The 25,107-nt window shown below is 43.8% G+C and overlaps 1 protein-coding gene across 1 annotated transcript in view; it reads right to left on the bottom strand.

Annotated features, from left to right (window-relative positions):
• IFT74 (intraflagellar transport 74) overlaps positions 1–25,107 on the bottom strand; it is a 452,022-nt gene that overhangs the window by 342,934 nt on the left and 83,981 nt on the right. Inside the window, exons 6-8 of the mRNA XM_078676711.1 lie at positions 17,377–17,437; positions 15,273–15,332; positions 9,324–9,385 (exon numbers count right to left, since the gene is read on the bottom strand). Coding sequence (XP_078532837.1) covers positions 9,324–9,385; positions 15,273–15,332; positions 17,377–17,437 — 183 coding nt within the window. The remainder of the gene's footprint in view (positions 1–9,323; positions 9,386–15,272; positions 15,333–17,376; positions 17,438–25,107) is intronic.

Genomic DNA, 25,107 nt, shown 5'->3' with positions numbered 1-25,107 from the left:
GGCCGGAGCCACCGGCGGCGCCGGGGCAGGAGCACCCGAACCGCTCGGGCCCCCAGACGGGACCGACGGGCCCGCAGGCGCCGAAGGCCCCGCCGGAGAAGACCTCGCCCTCATAGCAATGAGGAAGGCCTCGATCTCCTCACGCGACGCGCCTTCCCCAGGGACCGACAGGTGTGGGGTAGACGGCGTCGGCGACCCATGCGGGACCGCGGGGGTGGGGTCACCCGAGCCCCCGGCCGCAGCACGCGGGCGTCGGGGGGAGTCGGGGGTGCGATGGCGACGCCCCGACTTCTTGTGCTTACCTGACGAGCCGGAGGAATGGTGGCGACTCCCGGAGCGCCCATGGCGGCTCCGCGACCGTTCCCTCGACCGCTCCCTCGACCTCCGACCGGACCGGGACCGTTCTCGACGCGGGGCCGACAACCGGAGCTCGAGAAGCTTGCGGGACCGCTCCCGCCTAGCTTTTCCAGTCAAGGCCCGACAGTCGACGCAGGACTCCACGTCGTGGTCCGCGCCCAGACACCGGAGGCAGAGTCGATGGTGGTCGGTGACCGACATCAGGCGGTCGCACTCGTCACAACTCTTGAAACCGGGCATCCTACCGGCACCGTAAAGATCAATCAGTTAACAAAAAACTTGGTCAAAAGACCGGAGTACTGCTCTTCGGATCTGCGCTAACTGGCGCGGAAAAAAGAAGAACTGACGTCAGCGCGCGGAGGCGGCGTCTATATACTCCAGCGACGTCATCACGGCGCACGACGCCGACGACGCGGAGCCGCAGGGGACGCCTGCAGACGACGCCTACCGACGCGCAGGGGTACTGCTACGCAAAAGTTTCCGGATCCAGACTGACGCCTGGGGATATTCTAAGGTAAGGAATCTAATACTAACCTGTTTCTTTCAGATACTTAAAACCATTGCAATACAAATAAGAATAGGTTAAGAAAAAAGAATAATAAAAGTACAGTTCTAGTAAAAAAGAATAAAACATTCACATTTCCTTGGTTCGAATGTGCGCGCAGCAGCTTCGTAAGCAGTGAAGTTTATTTTTTTTTATTTTTTTTTTTTAAAGTTCAGCTTTGTAATTCTAAAATGTTTCTACTTTCCCGGTGTCATCATAGGCTCTTTGAGTCAGCAATGTCATTCGACAAAGCGATAGTAGATCAATAGTACAGGGACCGTTATAGATTAATTTCAGGCATCTTTTTTTCCACCGCCATCATAAATTTTACGAAGCTACAGCTCAGGCGAGAGTCAAGGGAAGAAAAGCAAGCCAGAACTGCCTTCCTTCGTGTGCGGATTCCTTGCCGATTGAAGTGGTGTTTCAACAAGTATTACCGTTCATCGTGTAATTTCTCGCAAGAGCATATCAAATGCAGCATGTCCTCTTGCCCCAAGCCACATAGCCGACAAAGGGGGTCAGCTTTTATTTTAATCCAGCGTGGGAGATTTTGAGTGCAGGGTAGCAGGCCCAGTCTGTGCTTTAAGAAGCGCATTTTGACGGATTTGGAATATCCCTCGCCAAAGTAGCTCTGTGGTGCCTTAGTAGTGTACGAGTTTAGGGTCATCCAGCCATGCGTTCTTTTGGCGAGGGCTGCCTTATCTTGGACCCATGATAGCTGTTTGATCGATTTCTTGACCAATTTTTTAAAAGTTATATGATTTACTGGGGTATCCCAGAGCTGCTCTAGTCCCGTGTTCGTCCGACTGTCCAGTAGGAACTTGGCTGCTGCAGAGGACGGATGTTGTACTAACTCACTCCACAAATATTCATTTAATGTTCCCTGTTTTGATTTCCTCACTTTGTCCCAGGCTATCATGTAGGCTCCCTGCCTTGCTAGGAGCTGTTGCTCGATGCCAACTTCTAGCCTGATTTGAGCTGGTGAGGTTTGTTTGGGCAGGCTGAAGATGATTCTGTAATCAGCTGTTATTGTATTATCAAGGATCTTGGCATCCCTTCCTCTAAGTGCCTCACTCCCATAGGTTATTGTTGGGAGAAGTTTAGCGTGAATTACTTGCGTCAAGGGCAGAAGAGAGGGGCCAGAAAGCTTGCGGTTTAGAGACTTCAGCGAAATAGCCAAAGATAACCCTTTCCCTCGTATACTCGTTCTCTGGGCGGAGAACTGCCCACCGTTGTCGATCTTCACTCCTAAGTACTTATATATTGGGGTCCCTCCAATTCTTGTCTTATTCCAGTACCATGCAGTTAGTTTCCTTTTTTTCCTGCTGATGGTCATTGTCTGTGTTTTCTCAAGGTTTATTGTAAGTTCATTTTTATCTGAGTAGCATTGTGTTGCAGTCAGGAGGTGTTGAAGTCCTACCTTGGTATAACTTATAAGGACGATATCATCAGCATATAATAGACGAGGTAGATGCAGTCCTCCTAGCTTCGGAGCGTGGGAGTTACAACCGTTTAAAATGGGGACCAGGTCGCTTAGGAACAAGTTAAATAGGGTGGGGGCCAGGACGCAGACTTGTTTCAGGCCCTTGTTGGTCTGTATGCGCCTGGACAAAACGGATCCATCCCCCACCTTTATCTGTACCCAGGTCTCTGTGTGGAGGTTAATTAGCAGGTCCAAAAGGGGTCTCGGTATCCCCCAGTTGTTCAATTTGGACCATAAGAGGTTCCGGTTTATGTGGTCGGAAGCGGCCTTATAGTCAATGAAGCAGAAATGGATGGGCATTTTGTTAAATTCTGCCTTGTCTATGAGCATGCCCATGCTCAAAATATTAGTCATTGTGCCTACAGATTTGGCAAAGCCTGTCTGGTTGGCCGGGATTAAGGATCTCTCTGTTGCCCAGGCCATCAGCTCTTCTAGAAGAATGCCTGAAAAATATTTTGCCTCGTTGTCGATTAAAGCCACCAATCGATAGTTTTGAGGGGAAGCCTTATCTCCTGCCTTGTAAATTGGTGAGATAATTGAGCCCTTCCAAGAGCTTGGCATGATGTTGAAATGTCTTATCTCTAAAAAAAAGGGGTTCCAGGGCTGCTGCCCAGCCTGCCACATCTTGTTTGTAAAGAATTGGCGGGATTCCATTCGGCCCCGGTGCTCCCTCTCTTCTTCCCTTCTTGATTTGGCGCTGAATGATGTTTTTTAAGCTCTGCAAATTCCCTATTTCGCACACAGAGTGCCATTCTGTGGAGCTTATGTCATTGCTCGCTGGAAGTTTTTTGTAAGTAGCAAGCTCCTGGTCCTGGTTATTTCCCTCAGCCTGGTAAAAATGGGTGCCAAGATAGTTTGCCCATGTGTCCTCTGAGATGTTAGATGAGATCCCATGGTGTGTTGGTCTTATAAATAAGTTTATTGATTTCCAGAACCTTGCCCCATCGTTCCGTTTAATGTCAGCATGAAGTCTCACTCATAAATTATCCTCAGCGGATTTATTTGCTTCCCATTTTGATTTTTTCAGTGTTGATTTTAATTTCCGTAATTGGTCGTGCTTTGCTGTGTCCTTGGGTTTCTGTTGAAGCTCTCTCATTGTGCGATAGATTCTGGTTTTTATGCCTGTAATTTTACCTTTATGTTCTTGAGAGAATTTGCCCGATCTTTCATTGCCTGTTTGTGACTGTGGCTTAGATATTGTTGCATATGTAGACATAATATGTGTGAATTGTTCCCATTTTGTGGTTTCGCTGGATCCGGAGCAGCTCCCGAGATGCTGTTTTGCTCTTTCCACTAGAGTTTCGTCTATTGCTGCTGAATATTTAATTTTTTTGAGGTTGATGGTGTAGATTGACTCTTTCAGTTCTTTAGATAGCTCAAAGTTGGGCTTTTCGACCTTAAAGATGGTTTCTTGGGGGCAGTGATCGCTGTCTCCGCTGCGGCCTATCTGGTATGATTTTAAGAACTGGAATAGTGGTAATGAAATAAAGGTATAGTCTAGGATGCTGCTTGTTCTTGTTGAATGAAAAGTTGCGGCTGAGGTGTTGTCTCCAGAGGTCCTTCCATTTAGGGCCCTGATGTTGAAGTATTCCAGATCTTTTAAAGTCTTATTGCCCAGCTTTGTTTGCTTGGAGAATTGTGGAGTCACTTGTGATGGAATGTCCCAGATTGCATTTTGGATTAATGGCTCGTCTTCTTGCGTGGTACCCATGAGTTTAAGGATGAAGTCCCCAGTAAGGACGACATTTGTTGTGGGTCTTTCCCTTATGCAAGTCTCCATAAAGCCGCAGAGGTCGTTGGCTGCTTTTCTTTTTCTTCTAGGATGGATGTAGACGTTAATTAAAGTAAAGTCGGTGTCAACGGTGCCTGTTTTAAGTTGTGACAGGTAAATATTAACAGCCAGCGAGGTTGTAGAAGTTGGTCCGACTTCCTTAGCCGTCATGGCACTTGTGGCCGATATATAAGTTGCTAGTCCACCTTGAGGGTGCCCATATTTAGCTGTCCTTTTTGCAGCGGAGTAGAAGCGTAAGTAGCCATGAAGGTGCGGGGGGTCTGCAAGCCATGTTTCTTGAAGTACCACGACATCGTAGTTTCTAATATAGGTCCAAAACTCTGGGTCAGTTATTTTAGGCGCCAAGCCATTAATGTTCCAAGAGCATATTCTCAATAAATCATGAGCGCCCTCCTTTTGCTTGAGGCTAATTTGTCATTCATTATTATTTAAAGTTCTGGCTGTCCATTTTGTGTCGGGCAGTCCAGGTAGTTGTATGTGTACATCTGCAATACGACGGGTGCTCTCGTTATGTTGCTCGGCGTTATTGCCCCCTGGCCCTACCGCTCCTCTCAGGACCGAGTTTCTGAGACTTTTCGTGATAGCTTTTTCTGCCTCATTTTCCGCCGGGACAAGAATATCAGGATATCTTGGCTTTATATATGGTTTTATTGTAATCCCCCAGTTTTTAAATGTTTCAGCTTCGGCATATATTTTTTGTGAAGTTGCCAAGGATGTCCAAGTTGTTTTTGTTTTTTCTCTACCTGTGGCCTTAACGGCTATAAATTCAATGGATACTAATTCCGAACTTTTTACTTCTGCCAAAGAGGGGATATGGGATAGCAGCCGTAAGATGTTGCCTCGGTTCAGTGTGTCATGTCTTCCTTGCAAGGCGTAGTCCGGGTTGAACCAAACGACACCTGTTGTGTTTCTTTGTTCACTTGTCAGCCCACTCTCGGTTGGCTAGATCGCATTTCCTCTACTAGTCTTATTGCAGTTGTTTTCGTTTGATTAAAATTAGGTGCGGTGACTCTTGGCTCTCGGCCAGGTATTTGCTGATATCGTGCAGACGACTCAGCGTTTCTTTGTTCATTTAACAGCCCTCCCTCTATTTTGGGAAGGCTGGGTCGCATGTCCTCTACTAGTTGTGTTGCAGTTGTTTTGAGCTGGTTTGTATTGAGTGCCGTTACTCTTAGCTCGCGGCCGATGGTGTGCTGATTCCATGCTGGCTGCCCGGCCGGGTGATAATTGTCTCCAGGCCTGGAGATAAAGCAAATAGGATCCGCTGTCCCTGTGGTGGATGATTCTTCTTCTCTCTTTATGGACAATGTTCCTTGGGTAATTCTAGGTAGATAGCTTTCTGGCAGCCCTTTGCCTATCTCTGCATTATCTAGTCCCGGATTATTCTCAGGCTTCGCACCCCGAGTATGTTCTTGGTTTTTTATTTGCGGTAAGTTGGGGCCGGGCTGCCTGCTGCTTTTTTGTGCCTGTTCTGCGCTTGGTTCAAGGGTTATGTTGCTGGCTTCACCGATTGGGAGGCATGAATTTTGTGTTCCTGTTTTGGGTGCTTTATGTGTACAAGCCCCATATAAATCCAAGGCTTTTGTTTTGGTTTTACTGTTGCACCCCATCCCCATTAGTGGTTATTACCTCGGTAGGAGTCTCAGGTGTATTGATGACTTCCTCGCATTCCGATAGACACATGGCACCCTCGAGTTGAGCTGCGCTATGTTCCGTAGTTGGAATATTCCCAAAGAGGTGCAGAAAGCCTTTCCGTTGAGAATCAATTTTGCATTTCCTGCCTTTGCGTTTTTTTGCACCTCTTTGCTTGGCATTCATTTTCAAGTTTGCTTTGTCGTCCTCCGCATTTTCAAAGAGAGGAGGATCTGTAGTTCCAGTCTCGCTCACCCCTGTGCTTGTTGGTATTATAGGTGGAGAGGCCCTTGATTTAGAGTTGCCTTGTCTATTACTCACCGGCGCTTCTTTGGTCCTTGAGTTGACTATGTCCGCCTTGAAGGAGCTATCGCAAGGATTGCTTTGTTTGCACTTGGATGGCCTTCTGAGCTGTGTGCACAAGTCGCTCAGTATTGTTGGTAATGTTGCCAATTTATCAATGATTGGGCCACATCCGCATCCTTCTCTATAGTTCCCAAATCCTTGGTTCGGCTGAGCCAGTTTGTTTTGAAGAAGCGTATTTAGCGTGCCCAACTTCCCATCATTGGCAACCACAAATACAGCCAGTGTGTCAAGTAGCGTCAGTTGGCGTCCATTTTATCCGACTGGTAGTTGAGGGCTTCTACCAGGAGTTGTGTTGTTTTGAGTAAACTGCACCATGCGCTTTCATACTTTGTGTGCTTTGGGGTTTCGTCGTGATTTTCTGCAGTTGTGGGGCTTTTTTTCCCCGTCTCTGAAGCCCCCGAATCCTGCATTGGGTGATCATGAGAGGCGTCGCTTATTGTAATAGGCGTATTTGGCACTTTGATATTTGTCTCACTTTTACTTTTGTCCTGAGTGTATGCAGCTAATAGATCTTCCCACTCTTCCTTACCCAGGTATGAGGATATTTCTTTTACCTCTAGCGGCGAGGTTGATGACCTATCAGTGTGGGCCGTATCCTTCCCAGGCCTCGACGTACTGTTGTGGCCAGTTGCTTGTTCAATATGGGTTGAAGTTTGGTTTCCCAAAATTGGGTCGTTCTTATCCCAGCGCTGCTTTTCAGTGTTTACATTTGCTACATTATAGTTGCTGCGATGCTTTGTTTGTTCTTGGCTTATTGCGATGCAGTTCATAGATCCATCGGCTTCGCCTCCCTTACCGGGTATGATGCCCTCACAAGAATTTTCATTAGCAGTAGTGCCAGGGTCTATGAAGCTTTTGTGGGGTGTGTTTATAGACAGGCTTTTTATATCGTTATTTGCCCTGTGCACTTGAATAAGATTTGCTTCTAGGGCAAATTTCATTCCTGGCTTTATCTCTTTGGTTGTAAAGGTCCTTGTGATAGAGCTTTTGTCGCGCTGAGGGGTTGATGTCACTTGCGGTGATCCCCTGGCCGTAGGACTGGGGCTTACCTTGCTGTTGATTGCTGGCAATGAGCCAGTGTGCTGCACAGGCTGAGAAAGTGGAGATGGTTCAATGGGTTGCTGTAAGCCTAAAGATTTGTTGGTGTTTGAGAGTAGTGTGTCCCCCGCATTTCTTAAAAAATGAAACTTTGTATACATTTTTGGTTGAAGCATTGCGAGGCTGGTTTTTGTTTTGCTGCTCTTTTCTACTTTTGTCGGTTGCTGACTACTGAGGCTGTTATGATCGAATTTGTCGCTTGTTATGTCGATTAGCGAGCCTTCACTCTGAGTTGTTTGCCTGGTTTTGGTCGGTGGCTCTTCTCTTACGAGAGCTTTCGGCGATCTTTTGCGTTTATTCGTGCGTTTGTTTGCCCCCCCTTTATTCGTGGGGCATCCAGGAACACGCCCTGATCTCATATCACCACGACAGTCCGGGCGTCTAGATCCCGTCCGGTGGCGCCCAATGACCGGCGGCCGGGAGAATATGGTTTACAATAATGCCTTCCTGCACAGCCTCAGGGGGTCGGGCAATTAAACTGGTGCTTGGCAATTAGCAGGTCTGGTGAGGCTTTTAGTGGTCGGCGTTCCTGCTATGAGCCTCTGGCTACTGCCGCCTGATGCCTGTCAAAGGGGTCTCCAGTCTGTTGTGGCTCTTCCACCACTGAGCCTTCTCTGCAAAACCTGCCTCAGCGCCTCCACTCCTTTGTCGTGCGGTGGCTTTACTTGGGACCCCGCCTCACCAACTGGCAAAATGCTCCCAGGGTACTGGGATGTCCAAGCTTACTCCCAGCCCTCCACAGTAATAACGCCTTGCTGTGACTAGGACTGCTAGCACCTTTGTTCTCTTCTCCTCCTGCCCTCATTCGCCACCTCCACCAGTTCCTTACATACTCCTTGCCTCACCTCATATTTACTGAGAGCGGGGGCAAAGGAGAGAGAGAGGGAGAGGGCAAGTCAGCTGAAGCAGGTAGCAAGTAGCGGATTATCTCGCACTTCACCCGCTTTGCTGTACAGATTAAAAAGATTTCACTGCGCTGCCCCCTTTGCGCTCACCGTCAGTTCAGCTCCACCGCTGTACCTCGCTCCGCCATCGGGCTCCAGCACACAGTCACGAATGGAGGTGCAGGGGGAGACCTGGCGGAGGGGGTGTGGGGGAAGTGCCTCAATTAAGCGCGGCGTCCCCTGCTTCTGCCGAGTCTGCGATGTTTCGGCAAAATGCCTCCCTCGGCTCTTTCGGCTCGCCTCGCCTCTAGTGCCTGCAGCTTTTCACAGCCTCCCCAGCTCCCACGGGCAGACAAGCTTGGAGCCAGTGCCGGTACCGATGCCAGTGCCGAGAGCCCTCCGAAGCTCCGAAGCTCGGATCCTGATGCCCGGGGATTGTAGCTGGGCTTGGCTTGGCTTGCTTTGCGGCACGTACAGCACACACTGGAGCTCGCAACTCACAACTCGCTGACAGCGTTCTGGCGTTCACAAGAAACTGCTCTCTAGCACCCCCCTCACCCCAGTATCAATATAGACATATAAATTAATTTGTCTAAAGAAAGTATTGGAAGCCCATCTTAGATACCTCTGGACCCTTTATACGTTCCAGTACTAAGAGCACTGAATGTGAATGCAATGCTCTGGTCTTATAAAATCTTGGATTGGTGAAGATGCAATTTTAGTCTAGTTCATGTATAAATTTTGCTTTATCACAATGTATTTTTGATTTATCTTTTCACATTTCACACGTTTTTCAAATATTTTTCACTGTATATCCATCGAGTTGAATGTGGATTGTCCTTTCTATTATCGCACCAAATGTGAAAGTTTAAAAAAACGTTTGTGTTCAATCATTACTAAAACAAATTTGAGGTCATGATTAATGAGTAAAATGTAGCTCATGCATAAGTAAAGATGTGTTTAAATCTCACAACCACCTGATTTTGTTTTGTGTATACAATAACCAAACATTTATAAACAGTTATCACTCATGCTTAAACTGCCACTGCTGGCACATATTTGAGACCTCTGGTATTGCTGTTAGGAACACATCTGGCATACATTTTAATTATGGCACTTTTCTGGTGCAGTAAAAATGTACAATTAGTGTATATTCTATGGACTTACGCTTGACGCTCTGTAAAAATTACATCCATACTTTGTGCTTCTCTGTCGTTATGAGCCTTTAGCTGTATTGACATTAAGGAAAGGGTAAGTTCATATAGTTATGATGCACAACCTTCAAATAAAATAGCATTGGAAACATTAAGAAAATCTGCATCAACCCTCTCTATAAGGGTATTACATATTGCATAACAATATTTACATAAACTTGCGTTCCCCTCAATTGTTCCTTGCTCTCACCTCTACATTTTAGCATCTCCAGTATGCCCAAACAAATCCTTACTTGTCTTAGGGCCTGATTAGGAGTTGGACCGCCGAACCCACGGAGGAGGTGCGGTGGCGGTTAGGGACCACCACACCAGCGGTCCGACCGTCGTACTACGAGTGCGGCGTTTGGATAATTTTGGGTCCGCTGCTACCGCCAGAGATTCGCGATCCCTGGCGGTGGCACGGCAGTCTATGGAAGAAATATGCATGGCAGTGCCCCTGAGGCACCACCATGCATATTACGAGTTTCCCCACTGCAAGCCTTTTCATGGAGGTGAGCCAGCCATGAAAAGGCTGGCAGTGGAGTCTGCCAGCAGTGGAGGCCCCCTGTTGCCCATGTGCATTGGGTTGCACATGTTGTGCCCCCCTTTGTAAATGCACCCCTGTTCCTGCACGGCATGGACTGCTCAGTCCATGTCGTGCAGGAAGGTCCATTGGCAGTTTCGCGGGGTGCAGTTATAAGGCTCACTATGACCATTTACTGCGCTGCTGTGGAACTGCCATGTCGCCTGCCCGTCAGATAACGAAATTACTTGTAATTTGGCAGGCGGGCGGTAGTCGAGTTTGGCAGTCCTGGAACGGGGCACTGGCATGGCGGGCTGCTCTAGGACCTAATCAGGCCCTAAGTATCATCTCAGACTTTAAAGGCAAGAATATATATATGTATATATATGTATATATATATATATATATATATATATATATGTGTGTGTGTATATATATAGGAAAAATGAACTTATAATTGGAAACACACGCATGAACTTACTCAAAGGAAACTACTTACCAGCATTAAGGACTCCAAGCCCCAGAGTTCAGCGAGGGAGAGTGCAATGATAACACGCCTTGTGACGGCTTGTGATGAAATAAAACCGGAAAGATGAATGCAGGCATTGTGTGTGTGTTATTGCCCAGGAAGAAGGGGCCTCGTGCCCTGAAACGCGTTGGCCACATTAACCAGATGACAGGGCAGACAAACAGGCTACATAACACTGCTGGATGGCGGAGCAATGTGAGTGCTCTTCCGAATGCTTCAGGGCAATTTGTGTAATATATATATATATATATATATATATATATATATATATATATATATATATATATATATATATAAATATATATATATGCGCTACATTAAAGTATCACAGATAGTGACTGTCATTGTGGTTTAGCTGGACTGTCGAATTCACAAAGCTATTTGTATTGGTAATAACTTTGTTGCTGTTTGACAAATCTGCACAAAATTTTGCACAACCTTAGCAAAGTAAGCTAAAGTTAGGCATGTCAATTTTCATGCAGATCGATGCAGGGGACAAAAGTTACGGTGGTAGGTGGGGATGAGGGGGTCAAAAAACAACCATTTCCCATTAAAGTTTCTATAGGTAAATTTGCTTTCACCTACAGAAATGACAGTTGAATGAATTTACACCAAACTTGACATGAAAGTATATCTTTAGTCAGAAAGTGTATTTGAGTTGATGTAAATTAGTGCAGTAGTTTTATAGAGATTAGAGTTTGAAAAATTAATTTTGGGACTGGCATCGAAGAATTAAAATGTTGAAACATGTCAGATATTATAAAATTGTGAGTCTGAAATCAATAAGTTCAATCACATTTGAATTGGAAAAAGGAGTGAGACTTGCTGATGAAGGGCTTCAATTACTTCAATTACTTTTTGAAGCCACCTTGAAACTTGTGAACTCACACAAATGTTGTGCTGTGGGGTGTAGAAAAAAAACAAACACCCAGAAAAGAAGAGACCCAATAACTAGTTCTATGACCAAAAGGATAGCAGCATGCAAAAACTATGAAAAAACAGCTTTATCCAAAGGCAGGGTTCTATATATTTAACTACCCCCTGCTTATCCACAGTGGTGTAGTGGGTGCCCCAATTCTCCAGATTTGTCAGAAGGTGGGGGAGACTTAAAAACATATTTTGAGACAGCTATTAGCTTTCCGCATTGTTTTTTTTATTTTCATCAACTCTCTCCCTATTTTCACAAATATTGGGAGAGAATTGAGAACAAGCATTGGCAAAGCTAATATGTCTTGCCTGGTAAAGGCTGAGCTTTTGACTTTGTCAGTGCTTGTTTGCCTTGAGCCACCACTACGTCAAACACGTAGATGGCCATCTTAGAAAGGTTTTTCTATTAAAGAAAGACCATTCTATCTTGGCAGCCGATGCCACCTATGCATGCCTAGTGACCTAGGTGTGCGCATGAAGCAATTCCACGATGGCCACCTATGTGTAAACGTGTCGTGGTGCACAGTGACCAAGGAGTGCAAAAAAGCAAAGAAAATTTTCTTCCCTCATTTCAGCAGTGGAAAGATACAACTCAGCCAATCAGAATACTGTGAGACCGAAATGCTCCTAGTGGAACAATTACGCTTTTGCAAGGTATGTCATATCTTAGGTAAGTTTTGAAAACACAACAGGAGTATAACCCATGCACAACGTTGAGATCTGATACACAAAAAGAGGCAACAATATCTCAACCGGTATCATTAAGGGAGTCAATTAAACAAGTATGTGCAATACATTACAAGGAAGGAAAAAGGGAGACTCATGATACGTTTTTGAAATGTGCACATGGCATCATTTAATTAAAGGCAAAATTAAAAACGGGACAATTGTAGCAGCACTGTAGGCATAGAATGCATAGGCAGCCCTAATTGGAATTGGGGCACAATTGTGCTCGTGACACATACAAGTGGCGTCGCAAGTGACAATGTGAAATCAGCGAAAGGCGGAATGTGACAAAATTGTGAAATATGTACAGAGGACTTTGTGGCTCAACAAGAATGATTTACAATGATTGCGTTGGTAAAGACTGAGCAATTTAATTGAACCACAAGAAGTTTGGCGCCATCAGTTGCGCTGAGGAGTCGACGATGTTTCGATCCTAGAGATTCAGGATCATCTTCAGGACAAGGCTGCCGAACAGGCAATGCTTGGAATCAGGTTGGGTGGAAAGAGCTTGGTAGGGGGGAGGTCCAAAGGTGGCGCAGCGAACAACGTCTGCATTGGGGCGGGCCGCAGGCTGGAAGGGGCACGGTCCCGTGTCCACACTATGGCGAGAAGTAATAAATCCTGTAGAAGGGTAGGATGTTGCGAGGAGGTTCCGGGGGAAGCAGAAAGCCCTAGGGAAAAGCACGAGTGTCACCGGGTCAGGGCTTTTGACCTCTGGGCTGGAACGCTGTGAAGGAGGATCAGCGTGCAGGCGACTGTGGCGGCTTGACACTGATCGGAGCTCCCTCCTCACCACCGGATTCACTCCCTGCTAAACGATCTCCCCTTACCGCACCACTTTCCTTGGTGACACAGAGGCTCCGGGGTCACACGCCTCCTGTGCCTTGCACGCCAATCCTCTTTCACGGCGTTCCAGCAGCACTTGGCTAGAACTAAACCTAGTAGCGAGAACATGTGCCGCATGTGGGTACCCTTTTGTGGTGTTGGGAGGACCCCCAGTATGCACTGTTTGATGTCAGCATTTATTCACACTGCTGTTATAGTACGGAGCGTCTGTATCACTTGTTGCCAATATGTTTGCAGCCGCACACAGCTCCATATCATATGCAGAAATGTGGCAGGCACTGTACAGCATCTTGGGCATACTGAGGAGTGTCCCGGAGCGAAGCGGGTAATCCTCTGAGGAGTCAGGTATGTGCGGTGTTAAGTAGTGAAACCGAGTGAGTTTGAAACTAGCATTACTAGCCACTTCGTGCTCCTGCGCCAATGCTTTCTTCCATTCCCCCTGAGTGAGTGGGAAGGGTAAGTCGGATTCCCATCTGTCTCTTACGGGGAATAGGTCAACCACACAGTCTTCTTTCAAAACTTTGTATATGAGTGATATGAGCCATCTGGTGGACCTTGGATGAAGCAGCAGCGCTAGGGTGTGGGACTCCCTCGGCTCCTTCGGGAACTAAGTCCATATCTTGCGGGCTACACTTTCGTGTAATATCAAAAGTGACCGTCCGGCACATGAAATCATTCCTTTGCCTTGTTGAACGTTAAGAAGGTCCCGTTTGGATACAGATCTCCTGCCTGCGTGCATCCCCCTTCATGCCATTTTGTGATATCCATGACGGATTGGATTCGTGAAAACCCTGTATCCACTGGAGTGGGAGTGCATTAGCGTAAGGGGCCCTGCGATGCACCAGCATGACTGCCTGTTCCCACGCCTCTACCACCTCCCATATTATGTGTGGGTAGTCCCTGGGTATCTGCGATCCCATCATAAGGTATTAAGGCGATCGCATCTCACTGCTCCAGTCCCCCAATTATTATTTTTCGACTGTGCAGTCCTCTATGCACCATTGTGCCGCATATTGTACCAATCCTGCTAGAAGTCCGGGACACCCAGTCCCTCCTTGTCTGTGTCCAGCTTGAGGATCATAGGTTTAACTCTCTAGTGTCTCCCAGCCCATACCTGAGAGAGTAGGAGGCTATTGAGGGTGTCAAATGTGCACTTCAGGATACTGCATAAGGATTCTACAGTGTATATATAAATAGCGGTGAAGCATTACCATCCTCGCTACGGCCACCCTACAAATTATTGAGGGGGAGTTTATTCCAGAATCTAATCGATTCCTTCAGGCCGGTCATGACCCTCCCCAAGTTTAATGCGTATTGGGCTTCCGGTCGGTGCGCCACTTGTATACCTAGATAGCGGAAGTGGACCTCAGGGAGGTCCAAGCGTGCCCTCTCGTGCAAGTGCCACCAGTGGGAAAATAACAGACTTCCAGTGATTAACATGTAAGCCTGACGCTGAACCGAAGGAGGCCAGCACCTCTAATAATACTGGGATTGCCCCTTCTGGCTGGCGAATGTACAGAAGGGCATCATCCGCGTATAGCAAAAGTACATGAGTGTGATCATCCACGTCAATACCCCATTGAGCCATGTCTCTTCTCAGGCAGATTGCCAATGGTTTCATCGCCAAAGCGAACAGGAGCGGAGACAGAGGGCACCCCTACAGTATACCCTGCTCAATTTTCAGTGCTTCTGATACTAGGCCGTCATTTCGCACACACCGTTGTGTCTGGTGGTAGAGAAGTCTTACCCAGGTTATAATTTCTGCGCCGAGCCCCATTCTTCTCAGGACTTCCCATTGATATTCGCAGTGCAGTGTGTTGAATGCTTTCTCAATATCTATGGCAACGACTGGTGCATGGATTTCACTGTTGGCGACGGAGTGTAAGACATGTGGTAGGCGCCGTATGTTCATATGTGTTCCCCTTCCGTGCATGAACCCACATTGGTCCTCATGCACCAGGTGAGTCACCACCGTGCCCAGTCGGACCGCCTGGACTTTAGCAATTAGTTTGGCGTTGAAGCCCAGCATTAACAGAGGTCTGTATGAACCAGGGTCACGGGCGTCTCTTCCAGGCTTGGTTAGCATTACAATCTGCGCCTCTCACGTGGACTGCAGCAAGGCTCCCACCCACAACAAGTTAAGCCCCCTCACATTCCATGTTAAAAAAACTTGAATCGCCCCATTACTCATCCTCTATGTCCAGTTGTAAGGCCGGTGTTCCGACGCCATCGCAGCCAACATAAAACAGTAAACAAATCAATAACATATCCCTTCCCCCCGGGTAAACACTGCAAAAATGAATTGTGCCTCCCCATGCAAACATTAACATAAGTTAATGCACACATGTTAAGATAGAGAAATAAGTGCTTACCATGTTGTAATCATTCATGACTTCCTCCATGTCTGTATTAGTGTTCAGCTTATCCACCAACTAGAATGATAAAGTATTAGAGGAACTGTTAATGTGCTGCAGAAAAAATGGCAAATATCAAGATTTTAACTCTCAATCAAAATTAATATCTAAAGTTTTGGGACAAGGTGCAGCAATACAGGCAGATGTCATACTTTTGAACCCGTGCAAGTTAATGAGGCGTAGGGACATTTTAATAGTTGGGCCTATTTTATCAGTAAAAAATATATAAAGTAACACACTATATTATTACGTACATAGAAAGGATCAGCCTCAGTCAGCCACGGCTCTGTTTAACCAGAATTATGCAGCAGGGGCACACCAAATCATCCACAAGAAGCATACCGAGTTATGTGGCATAATGCAGAACATTTGTACATAGTATTACTTCATTAGTTTATCATTTTTACACATGGTAATACTGTCTGGGGAATGATTTCACCTCATTAGAATCAGTCGAACAACCAAATACAGATATAAGCACCTGGAAGATGGCCCGTTAATCTTTGTGAAGGGCTGTCCACTGCGCTCGAAAATATGCCACAACATTTTTTATTAACTTTTAAACCATTTTTGCTCAAAACAAATATTTTTTTGTTAAAATCTGCAGGTTATGCGAAAGACGATGGATTTTGTGGCAAATGCAGCAAGTTTATAAATATGTAGAAAACGCAGTGGCCACAGAATCGCATAATTCCAGTGGCCATGCATATAGGATAAGCCCCCAGTACAGCATACGTGAGTGTGCAATGGTCCAGCCCTCTTCACGCTGTGACTTTAATGCCATTGTCCTTCACATGTTCAGTCATCCTACAAGACCCCCTTTTGGTTCGTGGGCAATCAGGCAGTGAACCAGGTGACATGTAGCCCATTTACCTTTGTGTCCACATACTAGCATCAAGAGGCAAAATAATTCATCTTTGTTTTATCATTTTTTTGAGTTTCTTGCAGGCTATTTAAAGAGGCTGTTGATAGCTGAGATCAGCAGGCGCGATCCATGCCAGCTTCTGTCATGCTCTGCCAACCAAGAGCCCTCAATCGTTTTACAGCAATGCCATTTAGCCCTTTTACAGCTCAGTATCAGCAGGTGAAAGAGCCTGCATTTTTTAATTTTCTTTCTTTTAAGTTGCTGAATGGCTGCACAAATGAAGGCTGCTGCAAGGGAGGACTAAGCACTCAACCCGCAGTGCTTGAAAGAGAGGATGCTGTCAAAGGAGGTGATATGCATATGCACATATTTTAGTGTAATTTGAAAATTGGCGAAACAGACACAACTATCTCTTTCCTCACGACTCTCAGTGGCTTCGTGTACAAATAGAACAATGAAGGAGGACAGTATTTTGCCCTGATGGACTCCGCATCGGACAGTACGGGCATCAGAGCAAGAATTCCCCTGTGTTTTCACTTGTTGAGGAACCTATGCCGGGGGGTAGTAAACTTAAAACTGCATCTTTACTGTTCATCATCCGAGCAATGCTTGGGGGACCCATTTGGCACGTCCTTTCTCAATATACTATACAAAGACTGCAATAAGAGTCTGGAACCTTGAATGTAGAGCAACATACAAAAACAAAAATCAAAACATTACAGTTATGTGGACTTCTTTAGCAAATGTAATGTAATGTGTAATGTGTATACTTGTAAAGCGCACTATCACCTGACAGGCATCTTGGCGCTGTATACCGCTTTGGAACCCTTCCTGGCTTTCCCTGTGAGATGTCCCTTACTGGGCACCTCCAAGGTGAGGCCAGGCATCCTAGTGCTTTCGGGGCCGTTGTAGAGATTAAGCAAGCTATTGCCCAGAGTTGCAGAGTGGGACCCATGATTAGAGTAGGCACCTAGGCGAGAGTTATCGAGTCCGTGGACATTGAGCCCAAGACCCTGCCGCGTCGGGAATTGAACCCTGGTCCCGGGCCAGACCTCTGCCTCAGGGTCTGCCGCTGTAATCGGTGAGCCACACTTCTCCTCTTCCAAATTAAAATCAAAACCGCACAGGCACCATTAGAATTAATTTATTGCATATCTCTAAAAGAAATCCAGAAACATTAAAGTTTTAAAAACATACCATATTGTAATCAGCCAGTTGGCCTTGATGTTCTTTTATTTCAATAGCAAGCGATTCAGCCCTAGACAGAGAAGGCAGATAGTGAGATAACATGAAATATCAAAGATGCATCATTCTAAATAGAATAAAGGTTAACTGGTAGGTATCTGAGAACAATTCAAAATACCAGATATTAAAGAGCTTTTTCTGCAAACACTTGAAATTAAGCAGTGTGCACTATACTAAGATGGGCCAGCAAGGGATTTTATTTGAGTTATGAGTGTCAGCTAAGTAGGGACTTTAAATTAATTGAGAACCCACACTACTATAAGTAGTGTGTCTAATTCTGCACGTTATTCATCAACCACGATTGACTTTCATTTATTTTTGGATTTGAAGTCATTGTATTATCACTTTGTTTCAGCAGTTTAGACATACGTTCTGATTTATTATAGGAGTGTATGAGAGACCCCTTGTATATCTGAAATGCATTTTTTTCTGTACCCTGTTATATTATCAAAATTTCTTTGTTTTTAAGAAAAAAATTAACCTTTTGACAAAAAACCTGGTTATTGTATTTATTGATTTTGTTAGTGTGGTAACATTATTCACTTGTCCTTAAATATTCTTGTTATTCTCAGCCACTAAACTTATAGTAGTGTGGGTTCTCAATTAATTTAAAGTCCCTACTTAGCTGACACTCATAACTCAAATAAAATCCCTTGCTGGCCCATCTTTCTGAATTGATGTTTCTAGACAGTCAAGCTCTCTTCACAGGTTTCCAGCTGTTAAGAACCAATACTGAAGTAGTACTCATGCTGAGATGGTGAGGCTGAAGCGAGAATGTGACTCATTAGTAAGTCATTTATGAGGATAAATGTGCCTGAGAGATGACATTTGCACAGTAGTGTATTGTAAAGGCAAGGATTAACATTCATTGGGTGATTCTGCAAACTGTATTTAATTAAATATGTTTGATGGATGAGGCAGCAGCATCTCAATCCATCTAGGAAATATAGAATTTTACCTACTTTTCATTAACTTTACTGCCAAAGCTTGTAAGCTCAGGACACAGGCCTAAAAAACTTTTTGATATAAGAGTGTGAGAGGAGGTTGCTTTGTGACCTCTGTGGCCAGTATCCATATGGTTGTATGTGTATGTTTATTGGGGAGGCATTATAACCAGTGAGTGAAAATGTTTAAGGCTTCTGTGCACACATGAGAAGACACAACTCTGGTAAATAATCATGAAGAAGTAGAAGAATATGGGCAATCTCAAACTTGTTTTATTTGATGAAGAACCATTATTTGCGTACACTCGCAGTAAAAATATCAAAGAAATTTTGGCAGCGAAAATGGAAACTAAACAACAATTTCAGGGAATGCGTAAGTGTTTTAACTGCGTGCACTGCAATAATGTGATAACTGGAAACACTTTACATCATCCACATTCGGGTAAAGCGATCTCATTGAGGTATAACGGGGATTGTAATTCAATGAATGTAATCTACATGATAAAATGTCCCTGCGGACTACTTTATGTTGGCAAAACCTCCAGAAAACTGAAAATACGAATCACAGAACACAAAAGCACGTTTCGGACCAAATCAACTAAATCCTATTTTTCTTCCCATTGGTTAGACCATCAACACACCAATGCACAAATGAGATTCACTATTCTAGAATCATTAACCTTACGACCAGATCAGAATTACACGACATCACTAGCACAAAGAGAAGCATGGTGGTTTAAGTATATGCAAACGCTGGTCCCGGGAGGGCTCAATGACAGGATTGAACTACAATGTTTTCTGTGATACTTTTGATCCAGTATTTTTGTAAATGTGCCGATCGCTTGGTCAAAACAATCATTCACCTATTTCACTTTTCCAAGATTAGAACGTTCTCACAGCACCCATAGATACAACAGTTATCCACTTTTCTATACGAGCACGTTCTCACAGTATTTATTGGTTTGACTATCCCGGTTTCAATACTATCACACTTGTTTTTATTTTTGGAATACTCTTTTGCTCAGCTGTGTCACTTTTCTGAGCACGATTATTGGTATTCCTCCTGTGGTGTCACATCTAACGTTGCACATCCTTATGTATGAGCTACACTCATTATTGTACTATCTACACAGGCATCAGTAGAGAACAAGTCTGGTACTTCGTGAGATGTTGTTAGTTTTCCATTCTTGTATCAATACATTAACCGCATGGTTTCAGCAAGCTGGTTACATTCATTATTGTTTGATTCACAATTCCGATTTTTTCAGTGAATCATTCGTGCATTAAAGGTTTCATCGCCAACATGTCTAAGATGCACAATAGTGAGGTCGTACATAACCTCCACATTCACTTCAGCTATGAGATAGTAATTAGCCAGGTTATAGAATGGAGACGCTAGTAGTCTATCAGCACAGTAGTCTTTTACGCACCACTCAAATATGGCGGATTTAGGCAGTCCTATTTTCATGTTCATGACAGCCGCGCCGCGCTGTTTTTCCTTAAGCCAATGGGCTTACAGTCGAGTTCGATGTGCGCCTTGGAGCAGCGACGTTGCGGCTTCACGGGACAGTTCCTCTCGAGACGGTAAGCTTACAAACATCCTCTTTGCGCCATAGTAAATCTAGGAGGTACTCTCGACGGCGAGGGACATATACTTAAGGCACTTTTGCATTACATTACAGATTGAGTCTTTTGGATGTGGACACACTTATTTGAGCTATAACGGAGCCCCAGACTAACCGAGAGCAGCTACTCACTGTGAGTTTTTTTTTTCGTGCAGCAACGCTAAATTTTCTATTGATGCTCTTTTTAGATTAGAGTCATAATCGTGAGTTATGAGTTTATGATCAGATTGGGTCTCTTGCCTTGTTGCAGATCCATACCCAGTGCAGCGCCTTTAAAGACACCAGCACTCAAGTCCATTGAGCGAAACAATTTCTATAATCTCTGGGTTTCCCACTTGTTGAGTACAGCTACATTAGGTGAGTTTTCCTATTATTCAGTTTTTTAAGGGTCTCAATTCGACTTACCATAGGTTCTAGCATTCACAGATAGTCATGATACTGAGGTGAGTTGTGTTTTCTCGACCCGTTGTAGATTTTGGTTTAACGCAGTACCCTGGGAGAGTTGTTCCAGTGATTACTCAAGAGAGAAGATTCTTTCCGCATTACATATTACAGTAAGTGTTAATGTTAAGGTTTCAAATGGGATGACATCAGACGCCGACACTTGTTTAGTCACCTCAGCCCCATTTATATTTCTCTTTTTTATATTCATCTAGCGCGAGGCGACTTATACACTCCTTAAGGCTTCCAGTACAGACGAGTTTAACACAACTGATTACACGCAGTGAGTTCAATAAGATCAGGATATGTTGATTGTGGAGATGTCATCACGTCATTTGTTAGAATTTAGTTGAACATAGGCGCACAGTTTCGGAGCACTTTTATGCATGCAGATGCTCTTGGTGGTTGCTTTGCTTACTGTTTCTTTTCGTCTTGACCTCGAGTTGACACATAAGGTTTTTTCTGCTGAACACAGTTGCTACAACTCTTGGATATTGAAGTAACATTTCTGAATTTTACGCATGAGTATGTATTTACGAATTTCTGATAATATGTTCATAGTTGTTTTTCTTAGTTTTCGTTTGTTATTTCTTACAGTGCCCCGGAGGAAGGGATCTACCCGAAATGCATTGGGCATCAACAACATTTGGTTTTTGGTTGTGTAACTAAAAAATGAATCTATATTTACCAGTCTTTGCAACATTCACAGCAATGTTCACATTGTTTTGTTAATAGCAACAGTGTAAATAATTTGTCCTGCGGGACAGGAAAAAGTTCTGCAGCTCATAATAATGATTTTTGTCTGTGTAATTCATGAAAATGTAAATGAATACAGAAGCTGATTTATTTATGTCTCAAATTTTAATTCTTTATTGGTCAACTTATGATTAACATGCTCAGTTTCATGTGATTTCATTGTTATACTTTTAAATGATTCCAGCAGTGCGTTTGGTATACTAGTGGTTTTCACACTAGCTGTTGTTCACTGAATTAGGCTGGCTGCCTTTCCACCAAACAGCACGCACGCTTTGTTGAACAGTATTAAGCTAAGTGTACTTAGTATTGATTAGGGTGTGCACAGGTAAACATCTCTCTAGGTACAATCTCAAACTTACTCATCATGTAAAAAACTATTCACTAACAGAGGTGTACAGTACTCTTCAAGGAAACCTTACATTACCATTAGGTAGATAGGCCAAGTACACTGCTTAACGCTGCAAAAGTTGATGCGTGAGAAAAGAAACACCATGCACAACTTGCAATGCACTGTCCAGAAAAAAGTGTCAAACAATGAGAATGTAGTGTTCATAATAATAATAAAATATTAATAATAATTCCATTTGTAGAGCGCCTGGTCACACCCAACGGTGTGTCTCCATGCTTGGATCCAGACCCCCCCAAAGGAGAACAGGGAAAGCACCTAAAGGAGAGAGACGAATATAAAAGGCATATAGAGTCTCAAATTAGGGATAGAATATGATCAGTCACAAAGTAATAATCCCCTCCCCCTAATGGTTTAACATAGAAAGTTTCCAACTGTCATCAGGGTCCTTTAACGCTTATTTATTCTATATGAAGCACATTTTACCCTAAACCTTTTCAAAGGACTGTCTATATGCCGACACTGCAATTTTCAGCTGAACAAAGTCTTGAAAGCGGGTACTTGTGGGGAGACGATGTTCGGCAAGGTGCTGATGTAATACGTGGATAATCACAATAAAGATGTTGAGGGTGACAAAAAAGCCTCTGGTGGGAGCAGAATCGGACTAGGGCTGAAGCAGAATGCTAACATTTTGAATCAATGGGGCAGGATTTCTTTGTCATTTTTTGGTGGGTGCAGAAAAGTTTTGAATTAGTCACAGATGTAAGAAATATCAGCAAGCACACCAAGTTCCACAATGTGCTCTTAGTCAAACACATTGGTTTTGCTCATGATACGTTCTTTCTTTATATTTTTCATATATTCTTTTAGTTCAGATCCCTGAAGAACTAGGACAACGCTCACTGCACACACATTTCTGACTGAGGGACCAATAATGGGCCATCATTGGTCCCTTCCCTCCTAGGAGGACCTTCTGCTTAAAGAAAGTGGCCACATCCTTAATATTCTCACTTAGTTTCTTTACTTGAGTACACATTAATATGGTTCTAAATATGTTTATTTACAAGGCTTCTGAATACATCTGATACAAAAGTACTAAACCAGTGACAAGGAAATGTGTTTTTGAGCTGGCTGTAACAACAGCATTAAAGTTAAGCATCACAGGCTATCTTAGATGAGGAGTCCTATATTGATTTCAAGAAGTAAGAGACGGCTGATATTTAACACAAGGTTTTCTGCCATTTTTCCTAAAATCTTTTCAACAAATAAACATAGAACTCTTCAAAATGTAGATGTTCTTAGGGCTCTCTGTTTTTATCTCAAAATATAAAAAAATATTGTTAGCAATATTTTGTTACATATAAATGTTTTGTATTAGGCAAAACGGGGCCATGCCTCAATGGAATGTTTCTTGCATTGCAAGTTAAAGAGTTACATGGATCATGGACGTTTGCTGTTATGCTCAGCCATTAAATGCCAAATCTGCCTGTACAGCGCTTCAGAGGCAAGAACCTATTAGTATAATGCACAAGGTTGCTCCCGGGGCTTCTTCAAGTATTTTCTGTAAGCTCTGTGCATTAAAAGCCACCCCTATAGCTAGCTATCAAATCAGTTTCAGGTCTACTAAATTTGACACTGGACACCCTGGTTTCACCTTTTCACAATACCTCTTGCTTTGTAATCACCACAATAACTACAGCTCTCTCACACACTGGAATAAGACAAGGATGCGTTTTCGTTCCGGCATTATTCAACATTTATATAAAATGGATATGTAAATCCCTCATCAATTTTAATCTCGATGTGCCAAAGATAGAGAACAATTGAATACCAATGCTACTTTTCGCAGATAATCTGGTAATCCTAGCACACACAGAAAACTCAATGCATCGTTTATTCTCAGTCTTCAAGCACTTTTGTTGTAATAAGAAACTTAACCATCAATATGGAAAAAAACAAGGAAATGTTTTTTGACCCTAAAGTAAAGCTCACCTCCACTTTTAAAATATATGAGAAACCTCTTGAAAGAGAATGTTTTTATGAGTACATGGTATTCGTCTTGATGACCACCTTAACTGGGTGGAACAACTAGCAAAAGGCAAAGTGACCCTGGGTCAACAAGGAGGTGCAGTCCTAGGATTTCTAAATAAAACTTGCAATCCTTTAGTTAAGCTGGCATTAACCACCTATAATTCAAAAGCATTGGCAGCAAGCATGTATGGTGCAGAAATATGGGGCATCAAGAAGATGTCGGCCTTACAAACTAGTGAGAATTCAGATTTGCGACGAATACTTCGCATAGGCCCAGGAAAGCCATTGGCAACAATGAGATCAGAACTGGGCATGGATAAATTAGCAGATCACATAACCTTTATCCCAGTTCGTTATTGGATTTGTGTGTGGACCAACCCTACTCTCACAGTGTTTTGGAAAGGCTTGCAGGACTTACAAAGAAGCAGGCAATATGCCTCCCCACAATGGTTTGAGCCAACTAAAAACACTTTTACCACAACTGGGGGTAAACATCAATGGCTGAAACACGAGCAGATGAATAAGGATGTCTTCTCCTATGTTCTACTAATGGTAAAAAAACTATTTTGAGGCTATGTAAAGGTAGATGATACAGTTGGGAAAAAAAACTCTTTACACTACTTATTTAAATCATAAACTAGAGCCTGGTTTTGAGACTTACATCGATTTTCCGTTCCTGCACAAAAAAAACCTATCTCTTTACATAAAATTCAGACTTTGGTCTTTGCAGGTATTGTGGTTCATAAAAAAATGGGAGAAGTCTGCGAACAACATTCCAGACACTGTAATTGGGAGGTTCAGGGACAATAGCTCATTTCATGCTCTTATGTACCAATACCTTGCAGCACAGAAGGTACTTTTGACGTCCCTTATTTTTCAAATATAACACACAGCGCTGCAAGTAAGCCCTCAAACTTTGCTACAGGATGGATTGGAGGGAAATATACCTTGCAGTAGCAGTATACATTAGTCAGCATGGAAAGTAACAAGATGGCAGCTGAGATGAGCAGGATTACTGGGCTCCTGCAGGGTGCAAACTGTATCTTCCTACAATGGCTTTGAATGCAATATTGAATGGAGTTTATACATTTGCATCGTGACAACTGTTAACAATATTTGCACTTTATATATTTGAATGCGTTTTTTTATTGCATGCCTTTTGGCTGTAACAATAAAGGTGCTGCACTCTTAGTCCTTTAAGTATAAATGCTACACTACAATACTATACCTTATATTTCACCATTTCACCACTGCCTAATCATAAATCCGTACACCAGGGCACATAAAAAGCAATTGAGTCAAAGAGGCGGGCTGGGTGAGGTAGGGGTGCAGTCTGGGAAAGCCAGAGCCGCATACTTCTGGAGTTCTAAACCTGGTCTTCCAAGTTTTTGAACTGTTTAGTCACCTGCTTCAGTCCCATTACATGGAAGGATGTTCCTTTTATATTGTGAAATTCACAAACACGTATAGGTGTGGATACAGTAACTGGTTTTAACCTGCTGTAACAAGTAGTTTTGTTATTGATGCACGACTATATATT

Source organism: Lissotriton helveticus, chromosome 2_1 (assembly GCF_964261635.1).
Source record: "Lissotriton helveticus chromosome 2_1, aLisHel1.1, whole genome shotgun sequence".
NCBI lineage: Eukaryota > Metazoa > Chordata > Amphibia > Caudata > Salamandridae > Lissotriton > Lissotriton helveticus.
The sequence above is the reverse complement of the archived record's forward strand: the minus strand, read 5'-3'. Positions and strand labels throughout refer to the sequence as shown.